The sequence below is a fragment of the Colobus angolensis genome, unplaced genomic scaffold (assembly GCF_000951035.1).
Source record: "Colobus angolensis palliatus isolate OR3802 unplaced genomic scaffold, Cang.pa_1.0 Scaffold164, whole genome shotgun sequence".
NCBI lineage: Eukaryota > Metazoa > Chordata > Mammalia > Primates > Cercopithecidae > Colobus > Colobus angolensis.
Genome location: NW_012114755.1, coordinates 2,187,598 through 2,213,057, shown reverse-complemented (window position 1 = coordinate 2,213,057; position 25,460 = coordinate 2,187,598). Strand labels below are relative to the sequence as shown.

Genomic DNA, 25,460 nt, shown 5'->3' with positions numbered 1-25,460 from the left:
AAAATGTTGGGCAGGTGGGGGAGGGCTACTCGCGGAACAAAACTGTAAGCCGGACCAGGTGTGAGGAGGGGCGGTGATAGATTATAGGGTGGGGAAGCAGAGGCTGAGGAAGAGTTGAGACCTGGCTTGGCCTGGCGAGGAGCAGCCTGGAGAGAAGGGGAGAGGTCAGATGAGTCCGTAGAAAAGAAGGATTCAAAGGACTCAGAGCTTGGGGTGGAGACTGAAGGAACAGACAGGAGAGAAAGAAGAAAGATTTGGAACGAGTCTCATTGGGAGCAGAGACTAGGGAGGGACCAATGTGTAAAAGAATGCCTGGACGTCAGGCACCTCAGACCATTTGCCCATTTTTCGACAAAAATTACCTAGATCTTGTAGGATAGACAAATCGAAAGTGCCATTCTCTGGCCACTTGGAACTACTGTCGAGTTTGTATTGGGGCTAAGCGGTATTGCAAAAGAAAATACGCCTAGATTTTAGATCAGGCGAGAGTTGAAGATTTTTAAGTTCTTGAGAACACAGGCTAAGGGAGAAGGAGGAATGGAGGGTGAAAGTTTGCCCATAATGAAGGAGGCAAGTTTAAGAGAAGGGTAGAAACACAGAGAAGGGGGATGGGGAGCAGCCCTGGGCTACAACGTGGGTGAGCAGCCAAAGCAGGTGTCCCCGCAATTGACGTGTCACCAAGGGAATGTGGGTGAATGACCAAGGCAGGTGTCCCCGCGGAGATCGGATACCAATGGAACGTGAGTGAATAATCAGGGAGGCGTCCCCGCAACGATTAAACACCAAGGGAAGGCTGCCTTCCCGAATCCGTGACCGGCGCCGGAGTTTTGGGTCCACAGATAAAATGTGTCTCCTTTGTCTCTGCCAGAAAATGAAAGGAATTGAAATTAAGAGAAGGGAGAGATTGAAGGGTGGAGCCAAGACTGAAAGGAGAAACAGGTTGAGGGATAGTGAGAGAGGTTGGAGAAGATAGTAAAAAGAAGCCGCTTACCCGATTTAAAATTGGTGAGATGTTCCTTGGTCTGGTTGGTCTGAGGACCTGAGGTCGTAGGTGATTTGTTTTTCTAAGACCACCAGAGCGAGCACAAAAGAACCAGCGAGTAAGGCAAAGGTCAGGAGCAAAACTGCAAGTTTATTTTGGTCACCTAGCTTCAGGGAAAGAAAGTGGGTAGGGAGAAGTCTGTCTCCCTACCGGTGGGGCTCTCGGACGGAGTTCCCACAGTCCTGACATCCCGACAGGAGTGGGGCTGTGAGAAGGCCGCCTGGGACGCTGGCCGAGAGCGGCTTTTCTAGGAGTGGGGGGGCAATAGGCGGGGCACGGGCGTGTCGGGGGCGTTCTGCAGGTGCGACCAGGTAAATCTTGGTCTCTTTGGATTGATGTCACCTGGCACATGCCCAGTTGATCTGCACCGTCCCAGGTGCCGGCTGCATTTTCACGCGCGCGGGAAGAGCTGGTGGTGAAGAAGAACCCGGAAGTGCACCATCTTGCCTCCGTTCGTCCAAACAGTAGGTGGATCTATTTATGGAGTGAGGATGAGGACAGGGGACTGGTCTCCCGAAGGAGTCTCGCTGACCCGGGTCTTTGGCACCAAATGTCTCACGTGGCAGTGTGAAGAGACCACCAAACAGGCTTTGTGTGAGCAACATGGCTGTTTATTTCACCTGGGTGCAGGCAGGCTGAGTCCAAAAAGAAAGTCAGCAAAGGGTGGTGGATTATCATTAGTTCTATAGGTTTTGGGATAGGCGGTGGAGTTAAGAAGAATGTTTTGGGGGCAGGAGGTGGATCTCACAAAGTACATTCTCAAGGGTGGGGAGAATTACAAAGAACCTTCTTGAGGGTGGGGGAGATGACAAAGTACATTGATCAGTTAGAGTGGGGCAGAAACAAATCACAATGGTGGAATGTCATCAGTTAAGGCTATTTTCACTTCTGTGGATCTTCAGTTGCTACAGGCCATCTGGATGTATATGTGCAGGTCACTGGGGATACGATGGCTTAGCTTGGGCTCAGAGGCCTGACATGCACCACCACACCCCGCTAATTTTTTGTATTTTTAGTAGAGATGAGGTTTCACCATGTTGGCCAGGCTGGTCTTGAACTCCTGACCACAGGTGATCCACCTGCCTCAGCCTCCCAGAGTGCTAGGATTACACACGTTAGCCACTGCATGCGGCCTGCTTCCTGTATTTTTCAGAATTCTACTTCTTACTAGTCAATCCCTCATTACTCCAATCTTCTGTTAGTTAGTAATTCTTCATATTAAACTTCTCTGAATTACTAAGTGGTTTCTCTCTCTTGATTCTACTCAGACTGAGACACTATCTGCCATGTTGCATGGGTGGAGTATGCTACAGTTTTCCTCTATCATTTACCTACTGAAGGCATCCAGGTTGTTTCTAGGTTTTAGCCAATACACATAAATCTGCAATAAATATCCTTGTACACATAACTTTGTCTATTGGTGGTTTTATGTCTGAATGTTCTATCTCAAAATTGGAATTGCTGCTTCAAAGGCACCAAGGAGCTCTCATCACCAGCTGGACCCATTCTCCTCACTCCCTGCTTTCACCAAATGGTCTTGTCTTTTACCTAATTAAGAAAATGAAAGTTATCTCACACGATGGCTGCATGTCCATTTCAAAGTATCTTGGTTTTCATCCTTCCTCTTTCTTTAGGCTTTTCCCTAAGGAAGTGTCCCTCCCTTCTCCATGTATTCATTTAACTAGCATTTGCTGAACTCCTTCTACAAGACTGGCCCTGTGCCCGTGGCTACAGATATGGAGATAAACAAGAATTGGTCCCTGCACACACAGTGCCAGTTACCTATCTTGTAGTTTACCTCTTACGGCCTCTCTCTTATCTCTTCAGACACTGTCTTTGTTTTTGTTATTGTTTTTTTTTTCTTTAGATGGACACTGGCTCTGTCACCCAGTTTGGAGTGCAGTGGCGCAATCTTGGCTCACTATAACCTCCGCCTCCCGGGTTCAAGTGATTCTCCTGCCTCAGGCTCCCAAGTAGCTAGGACTATAGGTGCAAGCAACCACACCCAGCTAATTTTTGTATTTTTAGTAGAGACTGGGTTTCACCATGTTGGCCAGGCTAGTTTCAAACTCCTGACCTCAAGTGATGAGCCTACTTCGGCCTCCCAAAGTGCTGGGATTACAGGCATGAGCCACCGCAACCAGCTGCTTCAGACACTTACTATTGTGTTTTCCCTTCAACCTGCATGTGTGCTCTCATCCTTCCTCTGAGGATAGTTTGCCTGGACCCAGCTTCCCTTTCACACTACTGTCCTGACACTTTTCCTTTATTGCCAGACTTCCCAGTGGTGGCCATGGCTCGCTTTCCCTGCTGTTTCTTGTCTCATTTTCTCTTTGTATCACGTGTCTGTGTGAAGAGACCACCAAACAGGCTTTGTGTGAGCAACAAGGCTGTTTATTTCACCTGGGTGCAGGCGGGCTGAGTCCGAAAAAGGAGTCAGCAAAGGGTGGTGGATTATCATTAGTTCTTATGGGTTTTGGGATAGGCGGTGGAGTTAGGAACAATGTTTTGCAGGCAGGGGGTGGATCTCACAAAGTACATTCTCAAGGGTGGGGAGAATTACAAAGAACCTTCTTAAGGGTGGGGAGATTACAAAGTACATTGATCAGTTAGGGTGGAGCAGAAACAAATTACAATAGTGGACTGTCATCAGTTAAGACTATTTTCACTTCTTTTGTGGATCTTCAGTTGGATATATAAGTGCAGGTCACAGGGAATATGATGGCTTAGCTTGGGCTCAGAGGCCTGACACTCTTCTCCCCTTGTAACCTGGGCTCTGCACTGCCCCCTCCCATACTCTACTGAAACTACTGTCTAGGAAATCGACAATTAACTACAAATCTCAGTCCAAAGGACGCTTCTCATGCTTAATGGTGCTCAACATCTCTGCACTTCGGTCCTACTGAACTCCTTTCCCTCTTCCTTCTTCTCCTCTTCCTCCTCCTCCTTCTTTTCCTGTCCCTCCTCCTTCTTCTTCTCTTCCTCCTCTCCCTCCTTTTCCTCTTCAAAAAGTATTGTATCCTTCCTTTAATTGCAAACAACAGAAAACCTAACTCAAACTAATTTTTTTTTCGAAACAGGGTCTTACTCTGATGCCCAGGCTGCAGTGCAGCAGTCAAATCTTAACTCACTACAACCGCTGTCTCCTGTGTTCAAGCGATTCTCCTGCCTCAGCCTCCCAAGTAGCTGGCATTACAGGCTCCCACCATCACACCTGGCTAATTTTTGTATCTTTAGTCGAGACGGAGTTTCACCATATTGGTCAGGCTGGTCTCAAATTGCTGACTTCAAGTAATCCATCAGCCTCCCGAGTAGCTGGGACTACAGGCGCCTGCCACCTCGCCCGGCTAGTTTTTTGTATTTTTTAGTAGAAACGGGGTTTCACCGTGTTAGCCAGGATGGTCTCGATCTCCTGACCTCGTGATCCGCCCGTCTCGGCCTCCCACAGTGCTGGGATTACAGGCTTGAGCCACCGCGCCCGGCTTACTCAAACTAATTTAAACCTAAAGAATACCATGTAGTAAAAGTGTAAACACGTGCATGGAAATGATAAACTCCACACTCATGATAATTATTAGTTCGGTGGGGGCCAGGTGCAGTGGCTCATGCCTGTAATCCCAGCACTTTGGGAGGCAGGCAGAACACTCGAGGTCAGGAGTTCGAGACCAGCCTGGCCGACATGGCGAAACCTCGTCTCTACTAAAAATACAAAAATTAGCCAGGCATGGTGGCTTGTGCCTGAATCCCAGCTACTCGGGAGGCGGAGGCACAAGAATCACTTGAATCCAGGAGGCGAAGGTTGCTGTGAGCCCAGACTGTGCAGTGCACTGCACTCAAGCCTGGGTGACAGAGGGAGACTCCATCTCAGAAAAAAAAAAGAAAAGAAAAAAATCCAGAACTGAAAGAAATGAGTTTTGATAGTGATAGGGCCAGTGAAATGGCTAGCAAATAATGTGTCCACACACCTTTGTGATATTTTAGAACAGCAGAAACAGAGAACATTAGGATTTTTTACTGAGAACACCCACACACACACACACATATACACACACACCCCAACACCAGCAGCGACAGTAGAGGCAATAAAAATAGGTCCCATGCAATGGATTTCGAATCAGAATGGCATCAAACTTCTCAAGGACGTTGGAAGCTAATAGACAGTGGAGCAATACCTTAAAAATACTGTGTAAAGATTTTCCTTTCCTTTTGGAAGTTTATTGAAATATGATCGAAGTTCAGTAAACTGTGCGTATTTAAAGTGTGCAATGTGGTTGATTAGTTTCCATATATTTATATGTATATATTTATTTAATTTGTGTGTGTATGTGTGTGTGTGTATTTCCATGAAACTATCAGCATAGTGAAGATAATAAACAGTTTCATTATTCGCAAGTTTCCTTGTAACCCTCTGTAACCTATTTCTCTCTCTATTCCCCCAGGGCCATCCATTATCTATTTTCTGTCACTATAGATTACTTTCAATTTTCTAATTTTATATAAACAAAATCATACAGTATGCAGTCCTACTTTCCTATCTTTTTTTTTCCTTCTTCTTCGAGATGGAGTCTCATCTGTGGCCCACACTGGAGTGCAATGGCATACTCTCGGCTCACTGCAGCCTCCACTTCCTGGCTTCAAGCAATTCTCCTGCCTTAGCCTCCTGAGTAGCTGGGATTACAGGCATGTGCCACCACGGCCAGCTAATTTCTGTATTTTTAGTAGCGATGGGGGTTTTGCCATGTTGGCCTGGCTGGTCTTGAACTCCTGACCTCGGTGATCCACCTGCCTTGGCCTCCCAAAGTGCTAGGATTACAAGCAGGAACCACCTTGTCCAGCCTCCCATCTTCTTTCAATCAACATAAAAATTTTGAGATTCATGCATATTGTTGTTTGTATCAACAGCCCAATCCATTTTTGCTGAGTAGTATTTCACTACATAGATATGCCATAATGTGTTTATCCATTCGCCTATTGGAGAACACTTGGGTTATTTCCAATTTGGAGCTATTACAAACAATGTAGCTTTGAACACTCATGTATAAGTCTTTGTTGGACATACGTTTTCATTCCCCTTGAGTAATGCCTACGAGTGGCTGGGTTGCATAGTAGGTGTATATTTGTGAAAAAATTTTTTAACTTCAAATTCTGTACTCAGTTAAACTATCAATTTTTTTTTTTTTTTGGAGATGGAGTTTCACTCTTTCACCCAGGCTGGAGTGACCAGGCTGGTCCTGAACTCTTGACCTCAGGCGATCCACCTGCCTCCCAAAGTGTTAGGATTACAGGCATGAGCCATCGCACCCGAACTAAACTATCAATTTAATGAAGAAAGCAAATAGAGACATTTCCAGATGTTTAAGAACTCAAAATTAACTCTCTTGTACCCATTCAAAGAAGCTATTACAAAGGTGCACTCCAGAAAAATAATAGCGTGTAAGAAGGGAAGACAAAGCATCCAGGGAATGGTGCCTCCAACTCAGAGGAACACGGAGAAATCACAGGGTAACAATACTGCAGCACACTGGATACCGCCCAGTGCCCATAGGAGCAGGAGAAGAGGGGGCTCTGGAAGGGGGACAACAAGGCGCAGGCACGATGGGGCAGGTATGACTGAGCACCATAAAAATGTTTTTGCAGCTGGGCACAGTGGCACACACCTGTAATCCCAGCACTTTGGGAGGCCGAGGCAGGCAGATCACCTGAGGTCAGGAGTTTGAGACCAGCCTGGCCAACATATAGTAAAACCATTTCTCTACTTAAAAAAAAAAAAAAAAAATTTAGCTGGGCATGGTGGCAGGCGACTGTAATCCCAGCTACTCAGGACCAGCTACTCAGGAGGGAGGTTGAGGCAGGAGAACAGCTTGAACATGGGAGGCGGAGGTTGCAGTGAACCAAGATCATGCCACTGCACTCCAGCCTGGGCAACAGAGCAAGACTCTGTTTCTCAAAAAAAAAAGAAAAAAAAGAAAGAAATGTTATTGCTAGGCATGTGACAGAAATGTTTAACATGTAGAGAAAATTAGCAACAGGTCCATGAAAACTGACAAATTAATAAACAAGGCAATTATTAATTCTAATAAAATGAGCTGTACATAAAAGGAGACATGTTTGTAGTATACTGTGTGCCTCAACAGTAAACAATAGTTACATAAGAATACTGTACATGAGGACTATTGTCTTTCTAAAACACTGTGCTATTATCTATGTTGAGAGATTACAGGAGTAGGTAGCGATGGAATGAGAAAGCTACTTCTTTATCCAGCACAGTGAGATGTCGTCCATAGAGTCCCAACTATTGTGGCAGCTGAGGTGGCAGGATCACTTGAGCCTAGGACTTTGAGGCTGCAGCCATGATTGCACCACTGCACTCCAGCCTGGGTGACAGAGCAAGACCTCATCTCTAAAATAAATCAATTAATAGGACTGAAAAATCAAGACATAGCAATCAATAAAGATATTATTTAGACACGTCAAATGTGAATACCAGGGAAGCATCAAGAAGAGTTGAGAACGGTTGCCTCTAAGGTGGCAACCGGGGGAGTATGGTGGGGGAGGGATATAATACTCCTAAAAATAAGTTTTTTGTTTGTTTGGGATTTTTGGGGGTTTTTTTGTTTGTTTTGTTTTGTTTTTTTGAGACAGAGTCTCGCTCTGTCACCCGGAGGAAGTGCAGCAGCACAGTCTTGGCTCACTGCAACCTCTGCCTCCGGGGTTCCAGTGATTCTTCTGCCTCAGCCTCCAAAGTAGCTTGGATTATAGGCGTGTGCCACCATATCCAGCTATAATCCCAGCTAATTTTTGTATTTTTAGTAGAGATGGGATTTCACCATGTTGGCCAGGCTCAAACTCCTGACCTCATGTGATCTGCCTGCCTCAGCCTCCAAAAGTACTGGGATTACAGGCATGAGCTACCATGTCCTCAAAGTCCTACAATTGGTCCACTCAACCAACTGTAAACCAGAAAATGTTTAAATTTACCTATAGCCTGGAAGCACCATCTCCCCACTTCCCCACCCTCCACCCACTTCAAATTGTCCTGCCTTTCTGGACCAAACCAATGTATTTCTCAAATGTATTTGATTGATGTCTCATGCCTCCCTAAAATGTATAAAATCAAGCTGTACCCAGACCTCCTCGGGCACATGTTCTGAGGACCTCCTGAGGGCTGTGTCATAGGCCATGGTCACTCATGTTTGGCACAGAATATCTTCAAATATTTTTACAGAGTTTGACTCTTTTTGTTGACATACTTAGTGAAAAATAAGTTTTCCCAGAGTCAAACTATAAAGAAAAAAGTTTTTAGGCAGGGCGTGGTGGCTCACGCCTGTAATCCCAGCATTCTGGGAGGCTGAGGCGGGAGGATCACAAGGTCAAGAGATGGAGACCAGCCTGGCCAACATGGTGAAACCCTGTCTCTACTAAAAGTACAAAATATAGCTGGGCATGGTGGCACGAGCCTGTAGTTCCAGCTACTTGGGAGGCTGAGGCAGGAGAATTGCATGAACCCGGTAGGAGGAGGTTGCAGTGAGCCGAGATCGTGCCACTGCACTCCAGCCTGGCCACAGAGCGAGACTCCGTCTCAAAAAAAAAAAAAAAAAAAAAGGAAATGGATTAAAACATTTTTTATTCCCTTAAAAAGGATTGTACACCCTAGGCATTATGTCTACTATGTTTAAGGCATATGCTGTTCCTGCCTGATCTAGGCTTGGATGGAATAGTTTCTTTGACTTAATCACTTGGGAAATGATGATTAAATTATATTAATTAGGTTATAGCCATGGGGTTGGTGGTGCTACCCTAGAGTTTGAGAATGGGGTCCATCCTACCCAGATGGAATTTCTGCCGTATGATGGGAGAGGCAGTGAGATTGATGCCAAAGAAATAATCAAAATACCCACTGCAGATGTGAACAATTTAAAGAAAAAAGCCCAACAAATTATCAAGTAGCATATGAAAAGATGCTAGCTGGTAATCAAGGATATGCAAAATAAACGAGATACTTTTCACCCATGAAACTGACAAAAATTTAAGTTTAATAATATCCAGAGCTGATGAAGTATAGAGAAAAGGGTGCTCCAGTATATTGTTGGTGGGAATCTAAATTGGTATGCCCTTTTTGGAGGACAACTTGGTAGCAGCTATTAAAATTTTAAATGTACATACCTTCATCCCCCCAATCCAATTTCTAAGTCCCTAAATATCTAACATAGGGAAACATGATCAGTATTTGCACAAAAAGCATGTGCAAGGATATTCCTGGCAGCATTGTTCATGAAAAACATTTTTAAGCAGCCTTAAAATTCATTATTAGTCCTGTGGTTAAATAAACTATGTTAAATACATACTCTGGGCCAGGCACAGAGGCTCATGCCTGTAATTCCAGCACTTTGGGAGGTCGAGGCCGGTGGGTCACTTGAGGTCAAGAGTCTAAGACCAGCCTGGTCAACATGGTGAAACTTCGTCTCTACTAATAATACAAAAATTAGCTAAGCGTGTTGGGGGCCGCCTATAATCCCAGCTACTCGGAAGGCTGAGGTTCCAGTGAGCCGAGATCATTCCACTGCACTTTAGCTTAGGCAACAGAGCCAGACTCTATCTCAAAAAAAAACAAAACAAATCAAAAACAAAAAACTACGGAATATGATGATATGATGCAGTAGTTATACAAAACAAAGTAGATCAATTTGTACTGACACGAAAACAGCTATAAGACATATTTTAAATGGAAACAAAACAAAACCCAAGTTTCATATTGTCTGAATCTGCTATGGCTGCCATAACAAAATACTGCAGTCCAGTGGCTTAAATAACAAAAATTTATTTTCTCACACTTCTGGAGGCTACAAGTCTAAGATTAAAGTGTCATCATGGTAGGTTTCTTCTGAGACCTTTTTGCTTGGCTTACAAATTGCTGTTTTCACATTGTCCTCACATGGCCTCTTCTCTGGGCATGTGCATCTCTGGTGTCTCTTCCTTTTCCAATAAGGGCTCCAGTTCTATTGGATCAGGGCCCCATCCCAATGACCTCATTTAACCTTAATTACCTCTTTTTCTCTTTTCTTTCTTTTTTTTTTTTTTTTTTTTTTAGATGAAATCTGGCTCTGCAGCCCAGGCTGGATGGAATGCAGTGATGTGATCTCGGCTCACTGCAACTTCCACCTTCCAAGTTCAAGCCATTCTCCTGCCTCAGCCTCCTGAGTAGCTGGAACCACAGGTGTGTGCCACCATGCCCAGCTAATTTTTATATTTTTAGTAGAGATAGGTTTTCACCATGTTGGCCAGGCTAGTCTTGAACTCCTGATGTCGGGTGATCTACCCGCCTTGGCCTCCCAAAGTGCTGGGATTATAGGCATAAGCCAGTGCGCCTGGCCCTTAATTACCCCTTTATTTATTATTATTATTATTTTTAGAGATGTAGTCTTGCTCTGTCACCCAGGCTGGAGTGTGCAGTGGTGCCATTTCAGCTCACTGCAACCTTCACCTCCCAGGTTCAAGAGATCCTCATGCCTCAGCCTCCCATGTAGCTGGGACTACAGGCATGTACCACCATGCCTGGCTAATTTTTGTATTTTTAGTACAGATGGGGTTTCACCATGTTGGCCAAGTTGGTCTTAAACTCCTGACCTCTAGTGATCTGCCTGCCTAGGCCTCCCAGAGTGCTGGGATTACAGGCATGAGCCACCATGCCCAGCCTTAATTACCTCTTCAGATACCCTGTCTCCAAATATAGTCACATTGGGGGTTAGGGTTTCAATACATGAATTTTGGGGGGACCACAATTCAGCCCATAGCACATATATGTATGTGTGTGTGTGTCTCATTTCTATAAATAAACCAAGGACACACAACCAAGTTATATGTTTTCAAAGATACATATCCTAGATTTATATTGATATGCTAATATTATATGTTCTATGTAACCTACATACATATAGTACATTTATATATGTACATTATATATTGTACATTAGGCATCATTGTGTGTATACAAACATCTCAGAAGCACACTCAGCAACTTTATATGGTAGCATCCTCTAGGGAGGGAGGTGAGCTTGAGTGAGGCTTAGGGGAACTTTGTTATTTATTTGTCTGAAAATTTTTTACATCAAACCTTATATTCAAATACTGTGCCATACATTAAAAAGTACAAAACAGAAACTTGCCTAAGGACACACAGCCCTTCCAAGGCAGAACCTGGACCTGTGGTTGGCAAAGACCCACTTCATTCCATTTTTTCTGGTTCACACTACCCGAGTTTACCTTTTTCCCAACAGCCCCAACCCACCACTCTGGTTATTGCATATCTCTCACCTTTTCTTCATTACCAAGTATCTTGAAATATCACACTCACCTGTCCTTCCTCATGGCCCGGAGTCTCACTCTGTCACCCAGGCTGGAGTGCAGTGGTGTGATCTCAGCTCACTGCAATCTCCATCTCCCAGGTTCAAATGATTCTGCTGCCTCAACCTCCCAAGTAGCTGGGACTACAGGAGCCCACCACCATGCCCAGCTAATTTTTGTATAGACAGGGTTTTGCCATGTTGGCCAGGCTGGTCTCAAACTCCTGACCTCAGGCGATCTGCCTGCCTCGGCCCCCAAAGTGTTGGGATTACAGGTGTCAGCCACCTTGCCCGACCTTCACTTACTTTTCTGACCTTTATTTCCTAGCATTCTCCTAAATACACCCACTACTTGTTATTTCAACCCTTTAATACGCTTTTCACACTCTCTAAATGTAATGCTGTAGCTGGAATTTTAACACTTCTAGAGTTGCCAGATAAATACAAGACACCTAAAGTTGAATTTCAGATAAACAACAAATGATTTTTGGTGTATGTCTTTCCAATTTAACTGGATGGGCCAGGCATGGTGGCTTATGCCTATAATCCCAGCAATTTGGGAATCTCAGGCAGGCAGATTACTTGAGCTCAGCAGTTCAAGACCAGACTGGGCAACACGGTGAAATCTCGTCTCTACAAAAAATATAAAATTGAACCAGGCATGGTCACATACACCTGTAGTCCCAGCTACTTGGGAGGCTGAGGTGGGAGGATGAGCCCAGGTTAAGGTTGCAGTGAGCCGTGATCGCACCACCACACTCCAGCTTGAGTGACAGAGCAAGGTCCTAACTGGATGTCCACATTTTTATTTGCTAAATATGGCAATGCTATTCCCCACACTTTGTAGCCCTAATACAGTTAGCACTTTCTGTTTTACATAATTACTTGTGTTCACACAAGAATTAAAAGTTCTGATCAGGCAGGCAGGATATGGGTCTTTCTTTGTATCATCCATAAGGTTGGGCACACAGTAGTAGTTTCCCAGGAAGTATTTCCTGAACTCAATAATAGAATGTTTTACAAGGATACAGGAAAATTGCTCCTCTCATTCCTTACCTCATTCCCACCTCCAGCAGTTGTTCTTGATTTTGACTAACTAGGTATTAGTTACCTAATCCAAGCCCTTTTACATTATAACTCCAGGTACATAGACTTGTACCAGTTCAAATGGGCTAACTGAAATATAGAGTCTAGTGTGGGTAATCTAAGGGTTCTAGTCTTGGCTCTCCCATTGACTAATGATACAGTACTAGTCTAATTTCATATCTTCAAGCTTCAGCTTTTCATCTATAAAACAGTAACAAGAAATGCCTTATAGACACTCATGATTAAATCAGATAATCCATGTCAAGCACTAAGGATATAGTTAGGGCTCAATGTATACTAAGTATTAGAATATTGAATCTTGGGAGCTTTCCACTTACTGATTCATTAATTTGGTCAAAAAATCTTTGTTGCAGCTTTTATGTGCATTAGCAGGGAACTGTGCTGGTGATAGAAATAGTGATGGGTAAAATAGGCTTGTGACCATTCTCATAGCTCTATCTACCACAGATACAGCCAACAGTGAAAAAACTGTCATTACAAACTAAAATATTCCATGAAGGGAAATACTGGGGGGTTGTAAGAATTTATAAAAGGGGCCCTGAGATAGCTGAGGAAGAGTTTCCTTGAGAAATGATAGTTGACATTAATTGAAAACACTCACCATACGCCAGTGTATTCGTTTGCTAGGGCTGCCAATAACAAAGTACCACAGACTAGGTGGCCTAAACAACAGAAATTTATTGTCTCACAATTCTGGAGGCTAGAATTGTGTTGTTACCTTAAGGTCTCTCTCTTTGGTTTGTAGATGGCTGCCTTCTCCCTGTGTTTTCACAAAACGATGTAGGAGAGAAAGGCTAATCTATAATCAGAGGAACACAGGCAGCTGCCTGTTATGTGGCTCAGGTTCCATAATGACATTCCTTTAAGGCGCAAAATAACTTAAAAGTTTCAACAGCTTTGATTTTGAATTACGTTCACAGCATTAAAGCATCAAAGGGTAAATAAGACCCAGCAGCTTTGCCTAGCATGTTTTAACAGCTTGACATATTTACATACTGTATCATTCACCCGTCTTAAGTGTACGATTTTTAGTATATGTATAGTGCGACCATCCCCAAAATCCAGTTTGGAGGCATTTCCATCCCACCGAAAAGATTCCGAGTACCTGTCTGCTATCAATCCCCTGGCCGGTTCACACCTGCAGAGCCAGGTTTGCCTAATTATTTTCAATGTTTTTGCTAAGACGAAATGACCTTACAGATCCAAGATGACTCTCAAAAGGAAGTCAGGACTAGGATCCCAATGAATATGAAGCATATGTTCATCAGTACACCAAAGTATGTCGAGGCTGGGTATGTGAGAAATTCCTTAATTCACTGACTGCGCAAAAACACAGGTTGGCTACCCCACGTAAAACTTTTTTTTTTTTTTTTTTTGGAGACAGAGTCTCGCTCTGTAGCCCAGGCTGGAGTGCAGTGGTCGGATCTCAGCTCACTGCAAGCTCCGCCTCCCGGGTTCCCGCCATTCTCCTGCTTCAGCCTCCCGAGTAGCTGGGACTACAGGCGCCGTCACCACGCCCGGCTAGTTTTTTTTTTTTTTGTATTTTTAGTAGAGACGGGGTTTCACCGTGTTAGCCAGGATGGTCTCGATCTCCTGACCTCGTGATCCGCCCGTCTCGGCCTCCCAAAGTGCTGGGATTACAGGCTTGAGTCACCGCGCCCGGCCAAAACTTATTTTCTAAACGGGGCAAAAGCAGTAAGCATATGCCCCCATCCCCCGCACGCGTGCATCTGAGGAGGTGAGCGCACTTCCAAGTGGCCGGATTTGATGAGTAATGTGCATCCAAGACAACACTGGGCGCTGCCGTGTGCGCCTGCGCAGTTTCGCGAGCGCCTAGACACAGGTAGCCCAAACTCTGGCTCGAGATCCGTCTGTTCAGCTGTTGTGGCGCCGCCGTTTGGATCTGAGCGCCTACCCGTGACAACCAGAGAACCCAGGCTTTCCCTACCACCCCCTCACTTTCCCTACCCAGCGCTCACCAGGAGCAACAAGATGACAAGGCCGCGCGCCCGAGCCACCTGGGAAGCCGCTCTCCGCTTAGCCACACCCGCTTGGTCGCTAAAATGCCTAATCCCTGCCCCTCGGGCCGACGCCAGCAGCCACGTATCACGTTTGTACGTGTCTCGGCCTAAAAGCGGAAGTTGCGCAGGGACTCGCGAGCGCTGTGGCGGCCCTGAAAGAATATAGGCCGTGGAGGGAAGGGGGCGGGCAGACGGCATAGGAAGGCGCCGGAAGTGGTCCCGCGGAGGCGGGGTGGCAGTGGGGCTGCCGAGGCAGTGCACTTGGCTGTAGCTGGGCTCCTCGGTTAGGTGCGCTGTCAGTCCTTTCCGAGTGCCTGCCCCAGTTTCTCCCGCCTCGGCCCAACATGGACTTCAGAGAAATTCTCCTGATAGCTTCCAAGGGACAAGGTGTCAACAATGTGCCGGTAAGTAGCAACTGGGGCGTCGTGTAGGGGGACCCTAATCTTCCAAGTTCGGAATGTATGTGGCCGATGGAACTTCTAGGCAGCCGCCTATCGGCTCCGGGAGAGGAAAGACCTGGACGCCTTATTTTCTTTTCTTGGATTTATACTCTTGGGAACTTGGGGGAAAAGGACTTGGGACGAGGTGCGGGAACCTTCCTGTGAATGGGTTTCGCCGGCTTATTTACCCCTGCAACAGGGACTTTGCGGTTTGGGTGTTTTAGTTAGAACTGCGTGAAAGCGGTGAGTGAGCTGTGCCTGGCACGCAGTGGATTCTAGCGCTGGTAGTTTTTGGCTTCAGCATAAACTTCAGCCCAGAGACTGGGAAGGAAGTATGTATGTAAGGGAGTTACGGGGGTTGGGGTCCTTGGCCTGATAGCCTTTTGGCTGGTTTCTCATCGATCTTCAAGTCAAACGGTTAGTGATTTCTTGAAAGAATTCTCTGACGCGGCCCCACCCACTCAGCCATCGAGGTGATTAAATTATCACCTCCCAGGAGATGAGTATCATTTTTGGGAAGAGAAGTTTAGCAGATTCCACGAAATTCTTGGCCAACAGAATAAGCGAGCTAGTTTCAGCTTCTTTTTACTTGTAGCCTTCCAGATTTCAGTCTTTGTTTAAAATCTAGGTCCCATTTGCTCAGTAGATGTTTGTCAATTCGCTTACAGTCGCAAGAGTGGTGTAAGACTTAAATGGTAAAGTGGTGGAGAGCGCCTGGTTTCTGGGGGTTGTGGCTGTTTTGCATAAGCTAATCATTTCCAGATTTTCAGATGGTACCCACAGCACAGCTGTAAACCGATAAGTTGCATGGTGATGCCTGCGGTTTGAGCAGTGAGGTGTAGAACTGAAACGACTCTCAAAGTCAATTCAGCTAGAAATGAGCTCCCACGAAGTGCTGTGCATTTCCTAGATATTAGTATATTGCAATATTCATTTTTTTCTGTTCTGCCTTTTTTTTTGTCTTCTGAGGCTAGTTCATTCTTTTATCCCTTTGAAAATATTGATCTGAAAAAGGTCTGTATTTATGTTTATAAGTATGTGTATACACACACACAGCCATCCCCTATCCCAAGAACTCTAAGTTCCCAAGAACTTAGAGGAATAACCATTCCTCTAAGCCGTGCGTCATAAGCTTTGCATGTTGAAGGTATAGAATCAAACCTTTGAAACCCAGATCAACAGATTTACTTTCTAGAAGCATCTGTAAATTTTCCAGATGAATCAATATTGGGTCTAGTAACCATTCATCTTTGCATAATTTGGTCTATATTTCATTCTGGATCTTACTGAATTTCAGTAGAGGTCAAAGACTAGCTTTGATGCCCAGAAGTGTTCTATGGAAGAATCAGAACTAAGTCATTTCTTATTTTGAAAGCCAGTAGCTGCTGGGAGAAAAGCAGACAGATAACCCTAAAGCAGAAAATTTCAAAATATGTGTATATTTCATAATATATGCATTATCTATGATTGGAATAACAGGAATCAAAAAGGCGGAAAAAGTAATTTAAAATTTAATAGATGGCCGGGTACAATGACTTACACCTGTAATCCCAGCACTTTGGGAGGCCTAGGCAGGAGGATCACCTGAAGTCAGGAGTTCAAGTCCAGCCTGACAAATCTGAAACCCTGTCTCTACTAAAAATACAAAAATTAGCCAGGCATGGTGGTGTGTGCCTTTAATCCCAGCTGAGGCACAGGGACAGGAGAATCGCTTGAACCAGGAGGCGGAGATTGCAGTGAGCTGAGATTGTGCCATTGCACTCCAGCCTGGGCAACAAGAGCAAAACTCCGTCAGAAAAAAAATTGATAATATAGCCATATATTTTATGAATCATGCATTCTCTGACCGCTGCCCGCCAAAGCTAGTAAGCCTAGAAGTTTGATTTAGTTACCAGCATTATAATTCTTATCTTTTTACATGGAATTAAAGTCACAAAAGAAACTATTTGAGGAATAGACCCATAAGACTGTAGTTAAATTTCTTTTCTTTTTTTTTTTTTTAAGATGGAGTCTCACTCTGTTGCCCAGGCTGGAGGCTGGAGTACGGTGGCATGGGTTCGGCTCACTGCAGCCTGCACCTGCTGGGTTCAAGCAATTCTCCTGCCTCAACCTCCTGAGTAGCTGGGACTACAGGCGCTCGCCACCACATCAAGCTAACTTTTGTATTTTTGGTAGAGACAGGGGTTCACCATGTTGGCAAGGCTAGTCTTAAACTCCTGACCTCAAGTCATTCACCCAATTTGGCCTCCCAAAGTGCTGAAATTACAGGTGTGAGCCACCACACCCAGCCAAATTTCATGCTTTACTTGATTTGCAGTAACTTGATTAATCTAACTATTCCATTTACTTTCTCTTTATCAGCTTAATTTGGATACTTTCAAACATAAGGAACGTTAACGCATTTCTTATATACCCAAACCCCACATTTAGCATATTAACATTTTCACATATTTATTCCATCTATTTTAACATAAATAAAGCTTTTTTCTTTTTTTGCTCTCTATTTTAAAAGAAATAAAGTGCTTTTTTCTTTTTTTTTGTTATCTATTTTAAAAGAAATAAAGCTTTTTCTTTTCTTTTCTTTTCTTTTTTTTTTTTTCTTGAGATGGAGTCTCTGTTGCCCAGGCTGGAGTGCAGTGGTGAAATCTTGGCTCACTGCAACCTCCGCCTCCCAGGTTCAAGTCATTCTCCTGCCTCAGCCTCCTGAGTAGCTGGGAATACAGGGGTGTGCCGCCACGCCCAGTTGATTTTTTTTTTTTTTTTTGTATTTTTAGTAGAGACAGGGCTGGTATCAAACTCTCGGCCTCAAGTGATCAGCCCACCTCAGCCTCCCAAACTACTGGGAGTATAGGTGTGAACCACTGAGCCAGGCCTGTCTTGAAATGTTTCTTGACTTGGATGGTGGCTTTCAAGGATACTTGCTTTGTAATAATCTCTTACACTGTACACTATGTCTATGATATTTCGCAATTATAAAAACAAAGAAACAGAGAGTTGGGGACTATCATATCATTTAACAGCTTTATTTCTGGCCAGGCGCTGTGGCTCACACCTGTAATCCCAGCACTTTGGGAGGCCAAGGTGGGCAGATCACCTGAGGTCAGGAGTTTGAGACCAGCCAGGCCAACGTGGTGAAACCCCGTCTCTACTAAAAACACAAAAATTAGCCAGGCATGGTGGCACACACCTGTAATCTCAGCTACTCAGGAGGCTGAGGCAGGAGAATGGCTTGACCCTGAGAGGCAGAGGTTGCAGTAAGACAGAGATTGCAGTGAGTGGAGATCATGCCCCTGCACTCTAGCCGGAGTGACAGAGCAAAACTCTGTATCAAATTAAAGAAAAGAAAAGAAAAGAAGACAACTGTACCCCTCCCTGCCCTATAAACACCCTGCTGATATGAACTTACTGGATTAATTGATCTGAGAACCACAGAGGCTTTGCAGTAATAGCTAGGCTGCATCTCTCTCTATTGATTGGTTCAATTTTTCCCTGTTGGCCAACTCCTCCTCCCACCTTCATTTGGAACCTATCAGAGCTAATGCTCAGAATTTAAGTCTTCAGAGTTCTTAGGTCAGACCTTTACTATGCTAAGGAAATCCAGTGACTAGCAATTATTAGACTAAAATTCAAACACCTGTACAGCCACTTCAGCCCTTCAGACTCTTTGCAGAGCTTTTTGTTGTTGTTATTGTTTTGAGATGGTGTCTTGTTCTGTCACCAGACTGGAGTGCGGTGGCGCGGTCTCTGCTCACTGCAACCTCCGCCTTCCGGTGCAAGTGATTCTCCTGCCTCGGCCTCCCGAGTAGTTGGGATTACAGGCACATGCCACCACACCCAGCTAATTTTTGTATTTTTAGTAGAGACGGGTTTTCACCATGTTGGTCAGGATGGTCTCAATCTCCTGAGCTCGTGATCCACCTGCTTCGACGTCCTAAAGTGCCAGGATTACAGGTGTGAGACACTGCGCCCAGCCAGAGCTTTATTTTTTAAAGGTACCTATTATATCTGTCTTGAGAAGCTATGAGTATTTCCCTAATCATCATTTTTTTGTTTCTTTTTAACAGAAATACTTTTTTATGTTAAAGGTAGAATTGCATCAGGCCCAGAAATATTAGGCACACTATCATTTCCCGGTGGAAAACTGAATACATAATAACTGCTGATTCAGGTGATGAAACAAGTTGTCATCACTGGCTCTGTTTATATATAAAGGAGAAAAGGTATTTTTGGTAAACTTCCACTTGATTTTCCTCCTTGGGTTCCAGTAGGAAAAACAAAGTAGTTTAACTTGTTTTGGTAGAATACTAGAGCTTAGAATGTGGATTCTTACAGGCCTCACGTAGCTGTAATTTTTTTTTTTGAGACAAAGTCTCACTCTCGCCCAGGCTGGAATGCAGTGATGCGACCTGGGCTCACTGCAACCTCTGCCACCCGGGGTCAGGCGATTCTCCTGCCTCAGCCTCCTGAGTAGCTAGGACTGCAGCTGTGCGCCACCGTGCCCAGCTAACTTTTGTATTTTTAGTTAAGAGATGGGGTTTTGCCATGTTGACCAGGCTGGTCTCAAACTCCTGCCCTCAAGTGATCTGCCTGCCTTGGCCTCCCAAAGTGCTGGAATTACAGGCGCGAGCCACGGCACCCAGCCATCACATAGCTATAATTGATGGCTTGTAAAGCATAAGACAACATATATGGTCTTTCTCCCAGTGAGACTGTGAAAAATAACCAGAAAAGCTACTGAAGCTCTGGTGTGACCTCCCCCTCACCCCGCCCCACCCTCCGCCGCCATAAACCAAAAGGTAAAGGGTAAACCTTCATGTGGTACCAGGTATACCAGAATTTGGGGGTCTGCCTATAGCCCCTTAAGGATAAGAACCATAGGTAGTGAAAGTAAGAGCCCAGGACATTAACTAGGACAGCAAATTCAGATGTCTTCAGGGGCCAGGTAGATAATGTAAATTCTTGAAGTAGTCTGGATAAAAAATGATAGGTGCCAAGCTCCATGTATTTAAAAGAAGCCTACAATTTGCATAGTAGTTACATTTTCTTTTAAAAAACACTGTGGGCCAACAAAAAGTTTCTGTAGATGACTTTTTTCTGCAGGTAACGTTTGATCTATAATGGATTGTAACTGGATTGCTCCCCACCCTTGGATCCGTTCACCTTAATAACGAGGTCCTGGCAATATGATATTGAGCTTATTTGAGTGCAGTTTGAGGATGGCTACCTGGGAAGACGCAGACTCCACAAAGCAGACAGATAATCCTACAGCAGAAAATTTCAAAATGTGTGTATTTCAGGATGTATGCATTCTCTTATGTGCCGGATAGTTCTTCTGCCTTACTAAATAGAATATAATGTAACCCAGCCTGTGACTGTTTTTCTTTTTATACATGATTCTCCACTGGCCTTACCCCTATGGGATAGGGGAGCTGTCTTTTAAAACATTCCAGTACCACATCTTTTATACTAAGGTTTGATTGCAACCCCCTTTTGAAAGGTCTTGCCAGCTCAATGTTAAAAAGATCTATGATCATATGCCCAAGAGAAAGGAAAACATACATCCACATAAAAACTTGTACACAAATGTTCACAGCAGCATTATTCATAATAGCCAAATGAAGTGCTCCAAAATGGAGAGATTTGAGAATCTTTTATATAGGCAAGGACTAGGGAAGCTTAACAGGATTTCAGTATTTTCTATTCAAGGTTAATGCATAGTTGCAGCAATTCGGTAGTAGGCAGTGTTTCTTCTTTGGAAAGGGTGTATTTAACATTCCACATTAAGGATGTAATAGTCAAGGGATCTCTTATCTCAGTCAAGAATTTTTTTTTTTTTTTTTTTCCCGGAGACAGTCTTGCTCTGTCGCCCAGACTGGAGTCCAGTGGCGCCATTTCAGCTCACTACAACCTCTGCCTCCTTGGTTCAATCAGTTCTCCTGCCTCAGCCTCCCGAATAGCTGGGACCACAGACATGCACCATTATGCCCAGCTAATTTTTGTATTTTTTAGTAGAGATGGGGTTTCACCATGTTGGCCAGTCTGGTCTCGAACTCCTGACCTCAAGTGATCCATCTGCCTTGGCCTCCCAAAGTGCTGGAATTACAGACATGAGCCACCACGCCTGGTGAAGGGTTTTTTGTTGTTGTTGTTTTTGGAGATGAAATCTTGCTCTGTAGCCCAGGCTAGAGTGCAATAGTGTGATCTTGGCTCACTGCAACCTCTGCTACCCAGATTCAACCCATTCTCTTGCCTCAGCCTTCCAGGTTGCTGGGATTACAGGCATGTACCACCACGCCTGTGACTGTTTTTATTTTTAAACATGATTCTCCACTGGGCTTACCCCTGTGGGATAGGGGAGCTTTTTTTTTTTTTTTGTATTTTTAGTAGAGATGGGGTTTCATCATGCTGGCCAGGCTGGTCTCGAATTCCTGACCTCAGGTGATCCACCTGCCTCGGCCTCCCAAAGTGCTGGGATTATAGACATGAGCCACCGCACCTGGCCAGGGGTCTTTTATCTCGGCCATGTGGTGTGTGCCTGGTACAAGAACATGAGGAAGTTAATTTAAAACAAAAGGTCATTAATTAAGAGGTCATGCTCCAAGACTCTGTCTCCAAAGTCAACCTCCTCAGGGCTGAACAACCTTTAGAATCCCCAAAAAGACTCTCCATTTTCTTTCACAGATTTGAAGATTACTTGTCTCATGTCTGGGGCAGTGTTGGATTTCTAACCTAGAGCAGTACCTCTCAACTGGTGTTTTAGGGAGAGGGTCTTTTAGAAACTACTGTTCACCTTATTCCCATAGATTTTCTGTTATTTCCCTTCCCCATCACTACCAAGATAATCTCTTTCTAAGTAACAATTAACCTTTATAGTGCTTACTCTGTGCCAGGCACTGTTCTAAGCACTTTATATATTAATTAATTTAATCACCATAATAACCATATAATGAAGAGTATTTTACTGATGAGGAAACTGAGGCCTGTAACTTGCCCATGGTCACACAGCTAACAAGTGATAAAGCTAGATATGGTAGAGCAGAGAATCTAATCCAGGCAGATTAGCTCCAGAATTCTTGCTGTTAATTATGAGCTTGTGTTGAATGAGGGACGTGTACTGAGGATGGTATAGTGAGGAAGGTTGTTACCTACATAGCTTGAACCCATCCAATTCCCTATCCCCAACTCCAGCCTTAGGCAGTAACTCTATTTTTTTTTTTTAATGACATTCTTAGTATACAGTAGAGTCTGATGGGAGAGAAATGTAAAGGCCAAACCAAAATCATTTGGAAACTGACAGGCAGAAGGATGTTTACAGCTTGTTTAGGAGAGTGCCAGCATGGTTAACAGAAGTAGACTCTGAAGGTGAGGGAGGATAAGATGGAGGTACAGTTGTAGACCTTTCTGAAGTACTGGAATTATCCAAGAGGCAGGTGGAAATTAGGGAAAGGAAGTTAGAACTAGGGATCCAAGTTTTAGAGTTAAATTAGAAACTAGAGATGAAAGTGGTAGAGTCAGGCGTTGTGGCTCACGCCTGTAATCCCAGCACTTTGAGAGGCCGAGGTGGGCGGATCATGAGGTCAGGCGTTCGAGACCAGCCTGGCCAACTTGGTGAAACCCATCTCTACTGAAAATAGATAACATTACCTGGGTGTGGTGGCAGGTGCCTGTAATCCCAGCTACTCGAGAGGCTGAGGCAGGAGAATTGCTTGAACCCGGGATGTGGAAGTTGCAGTGAGCCGAGACCACGCCACTGCACTCTAGCCTGGGCAACAGAGTGAGACTCCATCTCAAAAAAAAAAAGTGTTGGAGTTAAATTAGAAGTGACCAGCATGGGCAACAAAGTGAGACCCCTCTATCTCTACAAAAAGTACAAAAATTATTAATAGCCAGTTGTGGTGGTGTGTGCCTGTCGTCCCAGCTACTCGGGAACCTGAGGTGGGAGAGTCACTGGAGCCCAGGAGTTTGAGGCCACAGTGAGCCAAGGTCATGCCACTGCACTCCAGCCGCCTGGGTGACAGATCAAGCAAGACCCTATGTATTTCTTAAAAAAAAAACAAAAGAGGTGAGGTGTGTTGTAGTGAGAACACTTTTGGGGCTGAGTTAGGTGATCTGGATTCTAATTCAGACTCTGCTATAAACTGTGTGATTGCCAGTAAATACACAGGTGTCCTGGGCCATTTCTAACATAGAGGTTGGACTAGAGACTCCATGAGACACCTATCTGATATTATTACATTTTATAATCAGGTATGTTTTTATAAACACAATAACAGTAACGTTTACATTTAACTCCATAGCAATTATGAGTAGCATCTTTTGGTGCAGGTTATTAATTTTTATCCTCTTAGCCATCCAGCTAAGCAGTTATAATGGAACTATTGGTTTTCCAGGCCTACTTTCTTTCTCTGACTCTGATGTTCTGAGAAAATTTTTTAAAACTGTGTGGTAATTATTAAAGTTAAGGATGTAGCATTCTTTGAATATTCCTAACTCCTAATTCTAACCAGTTATAAATCTCTTATGTAAAGCCATCAAGAAATTTATATTTTCTACAATTGAAACAATATGTTATCTCCTGGGTAAAGAACAGCTTTCATGGAGGGATTGACTTTTTTTTGTTTGTTCTCGAGATGGAGTCTCGCTCTGTCGCCCAGGCTGGAGTGCAGTGGCGCAATCTCGGCTCACCACAACCTCCGCCTCCCAGGTTCAAGCAATTCTCCTGCCTCAGCCTCCCGAGTAGCTGGGATTACAGGCAATGCGCCATCCCACCTGGCTAGTTTTGTATTTTTAGTAGAGATGGGGTTTCTCCATGTTGGTCAGGCTGGTGTTGAACTCCTGACCTCAGGTGACCCACCCGCCTCGGCCTCCCAAAGTGCTGAGATTACAGGCATGAGCCATCGCGCTGGCCAGGGATTGACTATTGATTCCAACATAACATACAGTATTTGGTGTACACATGTTTCTAGACTGATGTCTCCTTATTTTCTTAATCTGGCCTAGAAGATACAGTTTAAATGCAAGGAACAGATATGTCTTAAAGTGCCTTAAAATTTTCTAAAGCTCTTGGCTTCAGAATTACAAATCTTGGCAAAATCTCTGATGTTGTATTTAAATGACAAATTTCACTGTGGTGGATCATTCATTGGGGTGTAGCAGAATGACGGAGGTGGCTTGCAGTGTAATAAAATGGATATGCTTAGGATAAAAGAAACTCTTGTCCAGCTGCTTTCCATGAAGCTCAAACAATGAAGCAGCCTGGTGCCTTGAATCAGATTCAGAATTGATGGGTCCATCTTGATGTGCTGCTGCTAGGCTAAATATGACCATGTGATGCGAGGGGAAGTGCCAAATAGTTCTTCTGGGTTATTAAATAGAATGTAATGTAATCCAGCCTGAAGCTTTTTTTTTTTTTTTTCTGTCTTTTTAAAAATAATTCTCCACTGGGCCACGCCTGTGGGGAACTGTTTTTTAAAATATTTCATTACAACACATCTTTTGATACCAGGGTCTGTTGCAACCCCCTTTTGAAAGGTCTTGCCTGCTCAATGAAAAAAAGATCTGTGGTCATATACCTAAGAGAAAGGAAGATGTGCATCCACATAAAAACTTGTACACAAATGTTCACAGCAGCATTATTCATAATAGCCAAAAAGTAGAGACAGTTCAAATATTCAGCTGATGAATATAAAAATAATGCATGGTATATCTCTACAATGGAATATTATTCAGCCACAAAAAGGAAGGAAATATTCATACATGCTACAACATGAACCTTGAAAACATGCTTAGTGAAAGAAGCCAGATACAAAAGGCTACTGTATCTGTCAGTGTTCTCCATGGAGCCAGTAAGATTTATTTTAGAGAATTGATTATGGAGGCCTGACAAGTCTGAAATTTCTAGGGCAGGCCAACAGGCTAGAAAATCAGGCAGGAGTTCATGCTGTAGTTTGAGATAGAATTCCTCTTCTTAGAAGCCTCGGGTTTTGCTCTTATGCCTTCATTATCATGATTGGATGAGACCCATCCACATTATGGAGGGTAATTTTCTTTACCCTAAAGTCAACTGATTGTAGATATTATATCTACAAAATACCTTCACAGTAACGCTTAATGTTTGATTAAATAACTGGGTATTATAGCCTAGTCAAGTTGACATATAAAATTAACCATCATAGCCACATATGATTTCATTTATATGCAATGTCCAGAATTGGTAAATACATAGAGACAGAACGTAGATTAGCGTTTGCCAGGGTCTGAGGGGAGACGAGAGCATGGAGTCATTGATAAAGCCAAGAGATTTTTTGGGAGGATGATTAAAATATTCTGGAATCAGATGGTGGTGTTGGTTATACAACTCTGTGGATGCAGTTTGACCCTTCAACAACATAGGCTTGTGGCTGGGCGTGGTGGCTCACGCCTGTAATCCCAGCACTTTGGAAGGCCAAGGCGGGCGGATCATGAAGTCAGGAGATCGAGAGCATCCTGCCTAACACAGTGAATCCCGTCT

At 44.0% G+C, this 25,460-nt stretch overlaps 1 protein-coding gene across 1 annotated transcript in view; it reads left to right on the top strand.

Annotated features, from left to right (window-relative positions):
• The first annotated feature begins 14,618 nt into the window (after window positions 1-14,618).
• SPTY2D1 (SPT2, Suppressor of Ty, domain containing 1 (S. cerevisiae)) overlaps window positions 14,619-25,460 on the top strand; it is a 27,299-nt gene continuing 16,457 nt past the window's right edge. The window contains exon 1 of the mRNA XM_011937470.1: window positions 14,619-14,914. Within this exon, the coding sequence (XP_011792860.1) occupies window positions 14,855-14,914 (60 nt within the window). The 5' untranslated portion in view covers window positions 14,619-14,854. The remainder of the gene's footprint in view (window positions 14,915-25,460) is intronic.